The sequence below is a fragment of the Penicillium verrucosum genome (genome assembly GCF_028828655.1).
Source record: "Penicillium verrucosum strain IBT 35672 chromosome Unknown utg000001l_segment0_segment0, whole genome shotgun sequence".
NCBI classification, from domain to species: Eukaryota; Fungi; Ascomycota; class Eurotiomycetes; order Eurotiales; family Aspergillaceae; genus Penicillium; species Penicillium verrucosum.
Window position 1 is genome coordinate 1,102,884 of NW_026643210.1, and position 12,960 is coordinate 1,115,843.

A 12,960-nucleotide genomic window follows, 5' to 3' on the forward strand; every position below is an offset into this window, starting at 1 on the left:
GGCTATCAGGTGAGATGTACGGTACGGTAAACCGAGTACGGTATTAGTAATTTTACATGCTCCGCCACAACCCCAGCCACAATCAGTACGTACACGAAATATATACTCCGTACTACAACATAATATTCTATTTCAGGCGAACATTTTCAGGGACAGGGGATAACCAAATGGAAATATTGGTATAGATGTGAATATAAATTCTATGTACAGTCATAATGCTAATAGATTCATCGAAGCTCTGCCTCGAAATGCGGACTGTTCTTGAACGTTCGACAAAAGAAATAAAAATATAAAGGCTGAATCAAAGCTCGTTGTTCTGATCACACCAGCCATTGACGGGCATGCAACTCAATCGGTAGCACCAGGAGCAGTTCGAGGAGGGGTATTTATAAAAATTGACGATCAACATTATGAAACCGACTAGGACCGCAACCAGGGCACCGGCACGGACCACCCACCACAGCCACCAAAGAGGCTTGCGGCCCTTGAAGAAGCCGAGTAGTCCATTTGTAGAACCGGGGGTTTCTGCCGGGCTGGAGGTGAGGCCTCGTTTGCCTTTGAAGAAATCCATGAAGGAGGTGGTCTTTTGCTCGGGGGCAGCTTGGCCAGCTCCGCCGCTCATGGCAACATATGGCTGTCGTGCCAGACCGATCCGCTCGCGGAGAGCGTTAGGTGACCGCATGATAGTCATTCCAATGGCGAGACCCATGATGAAGCCACCAATGTGGGAGAAGTTGTCCAATCCTGGGAGAAGACCAAGAACGAAGGAGACACCCACTCCGAGAATCATGATGATAAGTTCAACCAATGGAGATTCGCGCTGAGGCCAGTCGTACAGCAGGTCAAGAAGGTAAAGTGCAAGGATACCGAATAGGGCGCCTGAACAGCCATCGCTGGGATCGAGCTGCGCCGCATAGTTTCCACCCAAAACGAACCCGAAGATACCACTGGCGAAGTAAGTCAAGGTGTAGCGCCACATGCCTACCATGCGCTCCATGTCCGCGCCCATGGTCATCTGAACCAACAGGTTGAATCCGATGTGGATGAATCCTCCGTGCATGAAGATGGGGATGATGAACCTGTACCACTGGTTGGGAGACGGCTGATCATCCGTCGATCCATTAACATGAGGGTTGGGGACACCGCCGAAGCCGCACACTTCAGACAGTGAACACCCCGTTCCGGTCACCGTCGTCGATGTGGCATTTGGACAGACCCACGGAAGGGTTCTATTGGCATTCTGGACCCCCTCAACGTTCTTCATGCACGGATTGTAGCGTGCCCCCATGTAGATTTGGACGTATGGGGAAGGTCCGATCATGGGGTTAAAGGTGGGCTTCGTCTCGATAACTGACCCTGTCAACTGGGCTGGAGCGGAAAAGATTTCGTTAGTTGATCCTTGATCCGAAATGTTGGAATAGTACCGAGGCAGGGACAGAACTCACCATTCTTGACCAGTTCGATAATAAATACGATAATCTGGGCTAATGTCAAGATGTATGTCACCCAAGCAATCTTCTTGCTGAAAAATCCCTTCTTCTTTCGGATATCACGTTGTCGGCTATCCTCAAGACCCCCTGGTGATGGAGGGTACTGCGTTTGTTGGCGCATCCAATCTGGATTATTTCCATACTGGGTGTTGGTCTTCAAAGGGATGTTTTCTGCGTAGTGGTCGCCTTCCGTTGCCCGTCCGGCGGCCTGGTAATGTGCATTGTCCGAGGCAAATGACTGTTGACTTTCTCGGTTGTGATAAGGGGCTGAGGGATCGTCGTGGTTGTAACTATGGCTCGCGTATCCAACTCCAGGAACTGTGTTTAGAGTTTGATCTGTCTTCCCGGGGACAGCTTGGTCGTAGCTGGGGGGTTGTGGGATATTCGCGTGATAGTATTCGTTGGAGGCCATGGTGCCTGGGGGTTGAGTCTTTGTTTTAGTTTCAGAAGCTGAAGGGCGGATTCATGAACTTGTCAAAAGTATTGTAGGGAGCCTCTACTATGAAGAGTATATATAACAAAGGACAACGAAGAGATGAAAGAAAGGTGAAGTAGTCAGGCAGTCACATTATTCGGCGCAGGTTTATTTTTGGGCCGATCTACGTCTTCCCAGCAATGCCAGCCGCGCGGCTGGGGCTTTTCCACTCCGCCCTAAGCTGTGGAACCCCATAAGTACCGACGGCTTAGCCACTTTTATAGTGGCTGAGAAAGGCTAAAAAGTACAATCATATTTATTTCATTACCTCGTTAATTCGTTAATTCGTTAATTACTACTCCCTTAGAATTCCAATGAATTTTCAAGGTTGTGCCTGATTTGAGATGTTTGCTTACATAAGACATCGTAACCAACGAGCCTACCTAATTAGGCCTAGTGCCCCTTGATTTCTTTTCCAAAGTCGGGGTTTGACACCACTCACGTGACTACCATGGCTCTATTGGCTTGATCCTGGACTCCGCCTTTTTAGTCCAAATTATGCCGGTTTTAAACTTGAATGAGCTTACGTACTCCGTATAACTACCCGTGGACCGTGATGAGGTTTTGGTGTCGTTGCATAACCTAAAATGCTAAGGCCGCAATATTTTAGAAGCCTCTGTATTTAGAGTACTTTGTAGATTTTCTCCGCAAATTCTCGGATTTCAATGAGGTCTGACTTTGTATATGGACAATTCTCCATCTCCTACACCTAGATGGAACCAAGATGTACTGCTGAGTATTGGTATGTTCCGAGCCTGAAGCGGTCGGTGGTAGCCTGTTGGAGTTACACTGCAGTAGCCATATACTGTGAGCATCTAATCCGACCACCAAGATATTCATTCTCGAACTAGAAGTTAACTCATCAATACAGGGCTGAAGAAGGTCTACGGCCAACTGATTCTCTCTGGCTATGACACGTCTCGCTTCGCTGACAATTCGGCACTTTCACAATGGCAGACGGTGTCACGCGCGACCTGGTGGTGGCCCTTCAGCCATAACCTACAGCAGAGAGAACACAGAATCTTGTCTTCACGTAAATGGAAGTTAATCCTCTAACAGAGCTTCTTTTCGAGCGCGGCTCTTCCAGCGTTATTTCCGCGATAGAAGGAAACTCAACGGCATCAATGGCAACATGGTGATCGTAACTGGAATGAATCAACAGGTAAGATGAGCCTTCTTGTCCATGCTATCGAGAGATCCGGTGATTAGTACTGTAACAAGCTGGTAGTTGTAGCCATCGCAGTGAACAGGAGAGGTTGGACGACCGCGCTGAGTCAAAGGATTGGTAGGGAGGTCGCACGAGGGCTGTACTAGATCTTATATGTTGTAGATCTCCTAAGCCCGCCTGACCATCGTTCTCCGGATGTTACCAAGTATGACCCTAGGCTGCTTCAATCGCCACTTGGCCCAGAGATAAGAACCCCGGCTGTTCTAGTCAGGGCCTCGTGGGTGGATGGGTTCCATCGGCCACTACGGTATCATACTTGTCACTTCGTAGCGGCTGATGCGACCTACCCTCATCCCCAAGACTAATCGCTAACCCGCACCCTTAGTTGCGCTCAAGGATAGAACAACCAATCCACGAGCAATCTCCGCCAAATGGCGATTGTGGCAGCCTGGGTTGCTCCGGAGGACATTGCCGTAAGTCCTTATCTGGGTAGCACTAAACATCGATTGTATAACGTAACGTATTCGATAAGCCATCTCCAAGAACACATACTCCGTCGTGAATCCTATGTATGACACCCTTATATATTAACAACCACATTCATTTTCATATTCTTTGTCGATATTAGCTATTGATAAGGCTTCTAAATACTGTATAGTTAGCAATTTCAAGGAAATTTGACAGTTAGATTGTTATCGGATCGGAATTTGCATTGCTATCTATGAGCCAGAAATATATATCTCAACTATTAAGTAAAATAAAATTGTAATTTATCGCATTTATTTGTTTGAGAGACTGCGACTCACTTACAATAGTGACTCGATTATCGAATAACTACATCGTTTCTTTGTAGTGATGCCCACATCTGACGAGATACCACGGAACTTCCTACAAAGATACTAGACTACGACAAGTGGGAAAGAAGCTAGTAACTCCCCAATTTTAAACAAAGTGATCTGTCTCCATGCTAGCCTGTAGAGCCCCTGAATCTGGGGAAGTAACCATGCCTGCAAGAAAATTATCACGCATAACCGGCTCTTCGTATAGCCCCTGAAGCGTATCTGTGGGAACTCGAGTAACGAATTAGGATAAGCAGCAGAATCTCCGACCACAGAACTGGTTCTGTTGCTTATCGCACAGTTCGAACCGCCAAGCACTTGCCAAGCATTGGCTATACACGAATATGCAGTTGAGTGAACTATAAGAAGGGTACGGGGAATCCCGCAAAATCCCCTGGGAGAGCAGCCCTGATCATAACTACATCTTAGCCTATACATGTCTCCCGAGATGCGTACTTATTTAAGCACCTGGACTCTTTTCCTGTCCTACTTAGGATGTAGTGCAGCTGCTCCAACACTACCTATTCTCCCTCATCACCTGCTTGCGCGCGACACGCCTTTCAACAGCAGCCTTCCAAACATCACTATTTTCGCCACTGGAGGAACCATTGCTGGATCTGCTGCCTCGAACACTGCAACTACGGGATACACCGCCGGTGCACTTGGCGTCGACATCCTTATCGACGCTGTGCCCGAGCTCTGGAACATCTCAAATGTCAAAGGTGTCCAGGTCGCTAACGTTGATTCGGGGGCCGTCACCCCGGAAATTGTCCTGAACTTGACATCGATGATCCAAGAGGCTCTGGACGACCCATATTGCCAGGGAGCAGTTGTCACTCATGGAACAGATACCTTGGAGGAATCGGCGTTCTTCCTTGACCTGACCATCAAGACCGACAAACCTGTCGTCGTGGTGGGTGCTATGCGGCCAGCAACAGCTATCAGCGCTGATGGACCCATGAACCTGCTGGAAGCTGTCACCCTTGCGGGAACCCCCGAGGCACGTGGGCGTGGTACCATGGTTGTGCTGAACGACCGTATCGGGAGCGCCTTCTACATGACGAAAACGCATTCAAATGCCCTGGACACCTTCAAAGCATCCGAACAAGGCTACCTGGGTTTCTTCCTGGATACAAAGCCACTGTTCTACTATCATCCCGTCTTGCCTATTGGCCGTGAGTACTTCAACGTCTCGGGGGCAACTGAATTGCCTGAAGTGGACATCCTATTCGGGCATCAAGTACTGAGCCCCAAGCTGGCTCGCTCTGCAGTAGAGAGTGGAGCAAAGGGCTTAGTCTTGGCTGGTATGGGGGCTGGAGGCTGGACATCGGCGGGAACAAGTGAGATTGAGGACTTGGTTGAGGAATATGGTACGCAAGTCGTGGTTTCCAGCAGAACAATGGGAGGCTTTGTCCAGACAGACGGTTCTGGAAATATGTACGGTGGACAGGACTTGAACCCCCAGAAGGCTCGTATCATGTTGCAACTTGCTCTTTATGCTGGATACAGCTCCAAGAAACTCGCAACATTGTTCGGGTTTGCATCTTGAGAGCAAGTTCAGATCTCGGCGATAGTCGGAGGCTATATAGCAATTCCTTGTCATTAACGCTTAGAGACACAATATGATAGATGATTTCATGTATATTAACCTGACCTCCCACCAAAGTTGAAGCCCCGTCCTGCCGGCGTAACCGTGCCAAGCGCCCAACACCAGTGAACGAACGGCAAAAGATTCCAAGATTGGAAGGTGTAGGCATCATAGAGAGTATTCAGAGATCTCAAGTATACCAGAGGGCCGCATTATAGACTTTGTCAGTGATCAAAAAGCGGCAGTGGGTGAGCCCTAAGACTGAAAAGGAAAGCCATGTCGCGCGATGTAAAACCCGGTGTATTTATAAATCTAAATATATATATCCTTCTATGTCTAGAAATATGTCCCTAGTCAACTCAACTTTCAGATCAACCCACGAATAAAAAGCACTCTCTGTTTCGACAGATTTATGGTTTGGCCAGGCCTCGCGATATATGCAAGACGTGGTACAGCCTTCTTTCAGAGACCCATTAGAGTATCTCATTCCACCCACGCCTCGGGCAGAAGAGGAAACCCAGAACAGAGAGTAAGATCATCATCATTCCAACTATCCAGTTGCAATATGAACTCTCCTGTGAGATGCTGACCCTGAGTCTCGAGATCATTGTATCTGCTCATGTGGGTAATACCCGTGTCTAGGGTGATGCCTTCCAGCTCGTGCAGAATAGATTCGATTCGTTTTGTCTGCATGATAATTTCGCTTTTGGCTGTCTGGTGAATTTGTATGAGGAGTTCGGCTAAGCCGGTACTGTTTGCGGTGATCATGCCTCGCTCGGTCTCGGATCCAGTTAACTGGCGCGAACTGATGTACTGCATCACTCGGACGCAGACCCCCAATCCCAAACAGAAGATCTCAGCAGCAGTGGAGAAACACCCGGCAGCTTCGGCCTTGAGTAATGGGTGATCTCTGGTAAAAGAAGAAATGGTGTTTAAGAGGGACCCAGCCTCGGTGAGAAAATCCCCCAGAACTTCCTCGTTTAGCGTCCAGCTTTCAAAGGGTCCGTGTGGGAAAAGCATATGGATCATGATGGTTAGATAGGTGACTTTGACGATTGCCTCGAGGGAACTGCTAGAGCTGGCTTCTTGCATCGTGCGCAACGCCTCCTGGAGACAGAGGCGGATTCTACTGCATAATGACTCCTTGTCTAACCCGTTGCCGGCTAGCTGGCGCAGTTGGTGGAGATGGCGGGTTTGGGAGGGAATTTTGTCGTGGGATCCTGTGGTGTTTTGGTACCAGTGTGCTAGGATGTATACGTGGCCCAGGGTTGCTGTGAGCTGACTGAGTGGCCAGAGGAGCCGGGCTACTGTCGCCTGTGCTCGGATGGTTGATACTTGGGAGAAATCTCAGTTCACAGCAGGGTAAAAGGGCTACGGGACTGCGATCTTACCGTGGCCAGAGGCAATATCCAACACTGTCATGCGAGACGAAAACTCGTCGACTGGGGGAAAACTGACAGGGATATCTGCCAGTTTCTGGGCCGGTGAATCGCCGTCTTCCGTTTGCATCAGGATCCACAAGCGGAGTGAGGAGGTTACCGAGTCCATATTGTGCAATACTTCGTGCTCCACATCGATGACCTGGAACCCGTTGATTTTAATGCGGTAAGGGGCAGTGTTGGGTGCTGTGGAGAGACGGCTACGCAAATCGTTGATGATTTGGGCTGCCAGTTGGATATAGCTCGTTGCCCGGCGAGCTTGAGAGCGGTGCAAATGATGCCAGCCCAACAGCAATAAGGTCTGTGCAGTGCTAATGTCTGAGACATTGACTGCTAGGGTACGCACTTGAGACATGGACCACTCAGCCAGTGCTGCGCTTTCCACCAGCAGTGACGGGCGATTGGGTTCGGGTACGTGTGTGGCTAACGTGGCTATCGCATCTGAGAGCAGGATAGCGAGCAAGGCCTGATCATAGACTCCATCCTTGATGCTCTGCAACAAGAGCGTTTTGGAGATCAGGACGGAGAAAGGGTGAATGGAGAACCAGATATCGATGAGCTGCATCATCCAACTAGAGTCAATCGAGGTCAATGGGCTGTTGACGGAGACTCCCAGATCAATTTCAAACATGGTTTCTGTGGTATCCTGTGCGAGACACGTCGCAAAGAATCTTGGCCGGTGTTCCGCTGGACCGAAACCGAGATGACCAAATCGAAGTAACAACATCTCCAGCATATCAGGTGCTATTGAAAACAACGATGTCGCCAATGGCCGATCTTCCACTGCCTTGGCCATGACCGGAGCTATTGGTCTATTTTTCATATTTTGCTGGAAAATCCTCTCCAGCTCTTGTCCACTCGTGCCGTAAGCCAACCGCGGTGGCACATTGCAATTCAGTTCTTGCAGATCCAGCTCTGGTTTCGTGCAGTTGGACTGAGGCACAGAGCATTTCCGTCGGCCTCGCAGGTTCTCTGCATCGTAGACACACACTTTGCCTTTCTGTCGACACATATCACATATACTCTGACCCGAACATCGTACCTTGCGCGCGCGGCAGTACTGACAGCTGCGCCTCATAGGGGTTGGCGGGGACTTTGCTTGCGACGTCATTGCACCGAATCATCATATTTACTTGAACCTCCCGTTTCCTTCGCAGTCTCAGGGCCGGCGTGGTAGTTATAAATAGTGAACAGTGGCAACTATTCTTACACCATTCTCGCTAGATAAGTGGAAACGGTCTTGCTACTGTCAGCACTAAGAGAATCAAGGCGACGGCCAACTATGCTTGGATCATTCTGGCTAGATAGGCTTCTTACACCATTCTCGCTAGATAAGTGGAAACGGTCTTGCTACTGTCAGCACTAAGACAATCAAGGCGACGGCCAACTATGCTTGGATCATTCTGGCTAGATAGGCGGAAAAGGTCTTGCTGCTGTCAGCACTAAAAGGATTGCGAAGGATTGGGGGCGTTTCTTGGCTAAATCCTCCCGGGAAGGGTGCTTGAATCCACCATAGGAAGGTTTGGCTAATTTCGTGTTGAAGAATCTCTCACTGGACCCTTTAGCTTACGTGGTTGATCACTTCCTTCATGCATCGAGAACCATCCACTTTCTTCCACTCAAGGAAGATTAATGAATCGGAATTGAAATTGTCTAGGATGTCGGGCTTTCAATGATTTATATATGTATTTGACTACTCCATACACTTATTGCATCTGTGTATTGCAGATGATTTAGTCTCCGAACATGGAAATTCTTTCAGCCGTTGCATGCAAGACGCCATCTCCTATGCGTTAGGTGAATAAACACGATTGACCAATCTTAATCGAAGAAATGATGTGAAATGGGCGATCCCTGCCACGTCATCCTTGCAGTAGGGTATGCACACCTTCCGACATGCATATTCCTCGGTTCTCACCTATTTGCTTATGCTATAGCCCGTGTCAAAAGTTCCCGAGCTCACCCTCTTGTCATACAATCGGCTTTCGGCAGCTTTCCCTGCCTCGAAATAATTTCAAACTTGATTTTTCTGGCTCAAAATTGAAGACAATAGGTGCAAAACATTGATAGAATTAGGGAGCCTTGAATTATGCTTGAATTATGTACAAAAAAAGTATAACAATGGACTGGAAGAATCATTAGTAGTAATGTCACACAATTTGTTGGAAAGCCCTTGAAGAAACTAGTATTTAGGTATACGGAGTAGGGTGGTGCTACTATTTACCTAGGTAGGTATAGCTGGTGGAGGCGATCGGAAGTGTCTAGTCGGATCGCTACTAGTATAGCCGAGTGGTACAATCTAGCGTGGTGTATTGTTTCTAACGTAATTTACACATTTCCTCTGATATCCTAGGTATAATTTGGTGGTATGGTGTTTTGTAATGTGATAGATTACCGCTAGTCTTAAATAACAGTGGGAATTGCGGCATCTCCCGTTCACGGGTGAGCCGACGGACGGCACAGAACGGGCATTGTTGCATCCCGATTGGTTCATATTTTTCAGGATTGTGATCAAGCTACTGTACTAGTACCCTGTTTCAACCTATGGGAATGCTTTTATGTATTTCCTAGTTCCCACTCTCTATACTAGCCAGACCAAGTTTAGCGTTGTGTCTTAGTATGTTCCAGTACCTAACAGGGGATGGGCCCGGAGATTTAAACCTGCACCGGAGGCTATTTCCCCCGTCTCGCAGACATATTCTCTCCGTCTCGCAGACATATTTCAACAACTAGCTGACAAACGGGCTTCAAAAAACGATGGCTGAGAAATCATAACTATGCTAGTGTTAGGTGTTGTGGTATTCTGTATAGATATGCGTAGGGGGGACACAGAGATACAGTTAAAAGGCAAAGCCCTCCGTCTACGCGGTGTAGTTTCTGGATCTTCACATTAATAGTTCATTGTCATTTCCCCCACCATGAACCTCTTCAAGTCAGCTGGCAATGCAGACCGGAATGTCTTTGATGAGCAGAAAAGTGTTCACGACACGGGTGATAGTGGTGTTGTGACACCAGTCAACGAGTCCGAGACTACGAGTGATAAACCGATCAATGACGCCTCCAACTTCCCCGATGGAGGCACCAAGGCCTGGTTGAATGTTGCCGGGGGCTGGTGTATCTTCTTCTCTATGTTTGGATGGGCCAATGGTGAGTAGTGGATGTCTGATTGACACACTAGTGCTGACCCATGTAGCGTTTGGTGTGTTTCAGAGTTACTACCAGGAACATCAACTCAAAGATTATACGGCGTTCCAGATCTCTTGGATTTCGTATGTTGTCCCGAGCGCTCTAGATTGCATTGTTTGCTAATGTGTCTACAGCTCTATCCAGACGTTTATTCTGTTCGGAGGAGGTATTGTGGCCGGCAAAGTGAGTAATTGATTTAGTTATACCATCTACGGAATATATGTGGACTAAACGATTCCAGTTATACGATAACTATGGCCCCAAGGTGCTTGTCTACCCAGGAGTATTCCTCCATCTCTTTGGAATGATGATGTGTAGCATCTCTACCGAGTATTACCAGTTTATTCTGTCCCAGGGTACATCCCCCTCTTACACACCCAAAATCAAACAATCAATGCTAAGAATATACAGGCGTGTGCACCTCGCTCGGTGATGCAGCACTATTTACCGCATCACTCAGCACAGCCAGCACCTGGTTCCATAAGAAACGCGCCTTTGCATTTGGGATCCTGCTCACCGGCACGAGCATCGGCGGCGTCGTCATGCCCATCTGTCTCGAGCACTTACTAGCTTCGCTGGGATTCGGCTGGGCCATTCGCGTCTGCACCTTCATCAACCTCGCTCTCCTGGTCATTGCTCTACCGACTGTGACATCGCGTCTGCCCCCAACCCCGAAACCCGTTTCGATCATGGACCACATTCGCCCACTGAAAGAAGGCCCCTTCCTGATGCTCAGTGGCGGCTGTGCTCTCTTCTACCTGGGAATGTACCTGCCATTCAATTACATCATCGTCCAAGCTGAATACCAAGGCATGTCCGCCGGGCTCGCCGGGTATCTCATCCCGATCCTCAACGGCGCCAGTCTCTTTGGCCGTCTTATCCCCGGCAAAGTCGCCGACATCATTGGCAGATTTAACACGATGATAGCCATGTGTGGGTTTGCCGGTGTTATTGTGTTGGCGCTGTGGTTGCCCGGCACCGCCAATGCGCCCATCATCGTCTTTTCGGCGCTGTACGGATTCGCCTCGGGGGCATTCATTTCGCTCATCCCGCCGCTGACAGCGCAGATCAGTGATATTCGGGAAATTGGGGTACGATCGGGCACGCTGTGGTTGGCTGTTGGAATTGCGGCGCTGGTGGCCAGTCCTATCGGTGGCGCTCTTGAGGAACGGGATGGAGGTGCATTCATGGGACTGCAGATCTTTGCTGGTGCGACTATGCTTATTGGCACGGGACTATTTGTTGTTGGCCGGTGGTACCTTGCGGGATGGAATTTCTTTGCCAAAGTGTAAATACGAGATAGACTATGTTGTAGACAAGATGGAAAATCGGATTCGGCGCAGTTGGCGGCTATAATTAATAATATATTTAATATATTTAATCGTTGCAAGGTCAACTATGTCGATGTCGACATTAGGCCGGAGATGACTAAGGAAATACACGGTCACATAATGAAACTTACTAAAAGTCTCCGTTCGGCCCGATTTTACGAGGAATACCACTACGTCTACTACCCCCCTAGTCAGAATTCTGTCAATGTGGATCATGCATATACTTTTAAGTTAGTAAACTTGGCGTTTTATTTCATCACAATACAATGTTTTTCTTACTAAACATCTTATAAATTGGTGTATATGGTATATGCAATACAGTGCGCTAGCAAAGATTAGCGTAGACTTGGCGGTTCCACATTGACAGAATTCTGACTACATAGGGGTGGTACTAGTCTTGCCGAATTCCTCATTCTATACGGGCGACTAATGGGACCACCCCTACATAACCCTCTGATTGGTTTATATTGCCGGCAGTAGTTTCGATCCACTCTCCCTTTACAAAAACTGATTATGTAGTTATTAGTAATATTGAAGCCTGAAGATGCCTTGATACGTGAATTATGAGGTCGATGACCTTCATGCCTTAGAAAATGGGCACTAATTGTTGACGCTATTCGTACCATACAAATCCTGGGATTCCCTTACTTTTCGGCGTTGAAGCCTTCCTACTATGTTATCGTCCCCTTCTCTCCCCCTCCACTCTAGAACGCTTATATTAAAGCCTTCGGTCTGAAGCGTAATTGTTATTTGTCGATTACAAAGGCTAACTTAGAAGATAAGTGTCCTTATCCGTGATTCGCTCAACTCCCTATGTTTTAATGCGCCTCCCTATTGTTATAGGTGTAATAATAAGGGTATGTGTATCGCGTAGAGTGTTGCATATGGACTGGAAAGCTATACCGGTTTAGGAAAGAGAGATGATCTCATCTTTAAAAGATTTAAGATCGATGGTTGGTCGTACCATTGTAAAGTGTATGTAGAAATAAAAGAGAAGTTGAAATTAGTATATATGCTTTAAGAAGGCGGTGATGAAAAGGCGGTAAGGCAGTATCCAATCAGAGGGTTATGTAGGGGTGGTCCCATTAGTCGCCCGTAATTCTAATTGGCCTTGGCAGGGGTCCAGATTACTGTGCATCATTAGCTTAATTGCGATCTCCATTGCTTGAACTTTCTTGGCTTCACCTGTTTATTCATAGAAACGAAAAAAAAGGAGTCTAGCCCTCTTGGCGTGGGGGTATCCAGGTATCCCACTATTAGTGTGACGAACTGTCAGGAAACTAAATTATTGGGTTACATCAGTAGATGCTGGCATCCATCTCACTCATTCTATGTCTTTGGAAATATCCGTCGCCGCGAGGAGGTTTGAAGAGTCTGTCTGAGATCGAATCCGTGCGAGATAGAATTTGTCCGAAAGGTGATGATATCCAGAATGGATTGTCAC

General features: G+C 47.8%; 4 protein-coding genes across 4 annotated transcripts; 2 read left to right on the top strand and 2 right to left on the bottom strand.

The window, feature by feature from the left end:
- Positions 1-301: 301 nt before the first annotated feature.
- N7516_000408 (rhomboid family membrane protein) lies at positions 302-1,902 on the bottom strand (the record flags this gene model as incomplete). The annotated part of the gene is made up of 2 exons (XM_057213130.1): positions 302-1,368; positions 1,446-1,902. 2 exons carry the CDS (start codon positions 1,900-1,902, stop codon positions 302-304), a joined length of 1,524 nt encoding a protein of 507 aa, XP_057075013.1.
- Positions 1,903-4,420: 2,518 nt separating this feature from the next.
- Positions 4,421-5,521, top strand: N7516_000409 (uncharacterized protein; the record flags this gene model as incomplete). Its single annotated transcript, XM_057213131.1, has 1 exon — positions 4,421-5,521. One exon carries the CDS (start codon positions 4,421-4,423, stop codon positions 5,519-5,521), a length of 1,101 nt encoding a protein of 366 aa, XP_057075014.1.
- Positions 5,522-6,043: 522 nt separating this feature from the next.
- On the bottom strand, positions 6,044-8,110 carry N7516_000410 (Zn(II)2Cys6 transcription factor domain-containing protein; the record flags this gene model as incomplete). The annotated part of the gene is made up of 2 exons (XM_057213132.1): positions 6,044-6,894; positions 6,952-8,110. 2 exons carry the CDS (start codon positions 8,108-8,110, stop codon positions 6,044-6,046), a joined length of 2,010 nt encoding a protein of 669 aa, XP_057075015.1.
- Positions 8,111-9,917: 1,807 nt separating this feature from the next.
- On the top strand, positions 9,918-11,477 carry N7516_000411 (MCT family MFS transporter; the record flags this gene model as incomplete). The annotated part of the gene is made up of 5 exons (XM_057213133.1): positions 9,918-10,146; positions 10,193-10,268; positions 10,320-10,368; positions 10,427-10,541; positions 10,597-11,477. The coding sequence occupies 5 exons, from the start codon at positions 9,918-9,920 to the stop codon at positions 11,475-11,477; spliced, it is 1,350 nt and encodes a 449-aa protein (XP_057075016.1).
- Positions 11,478-12,960: the final 1,483 nt, after the last annotated feature.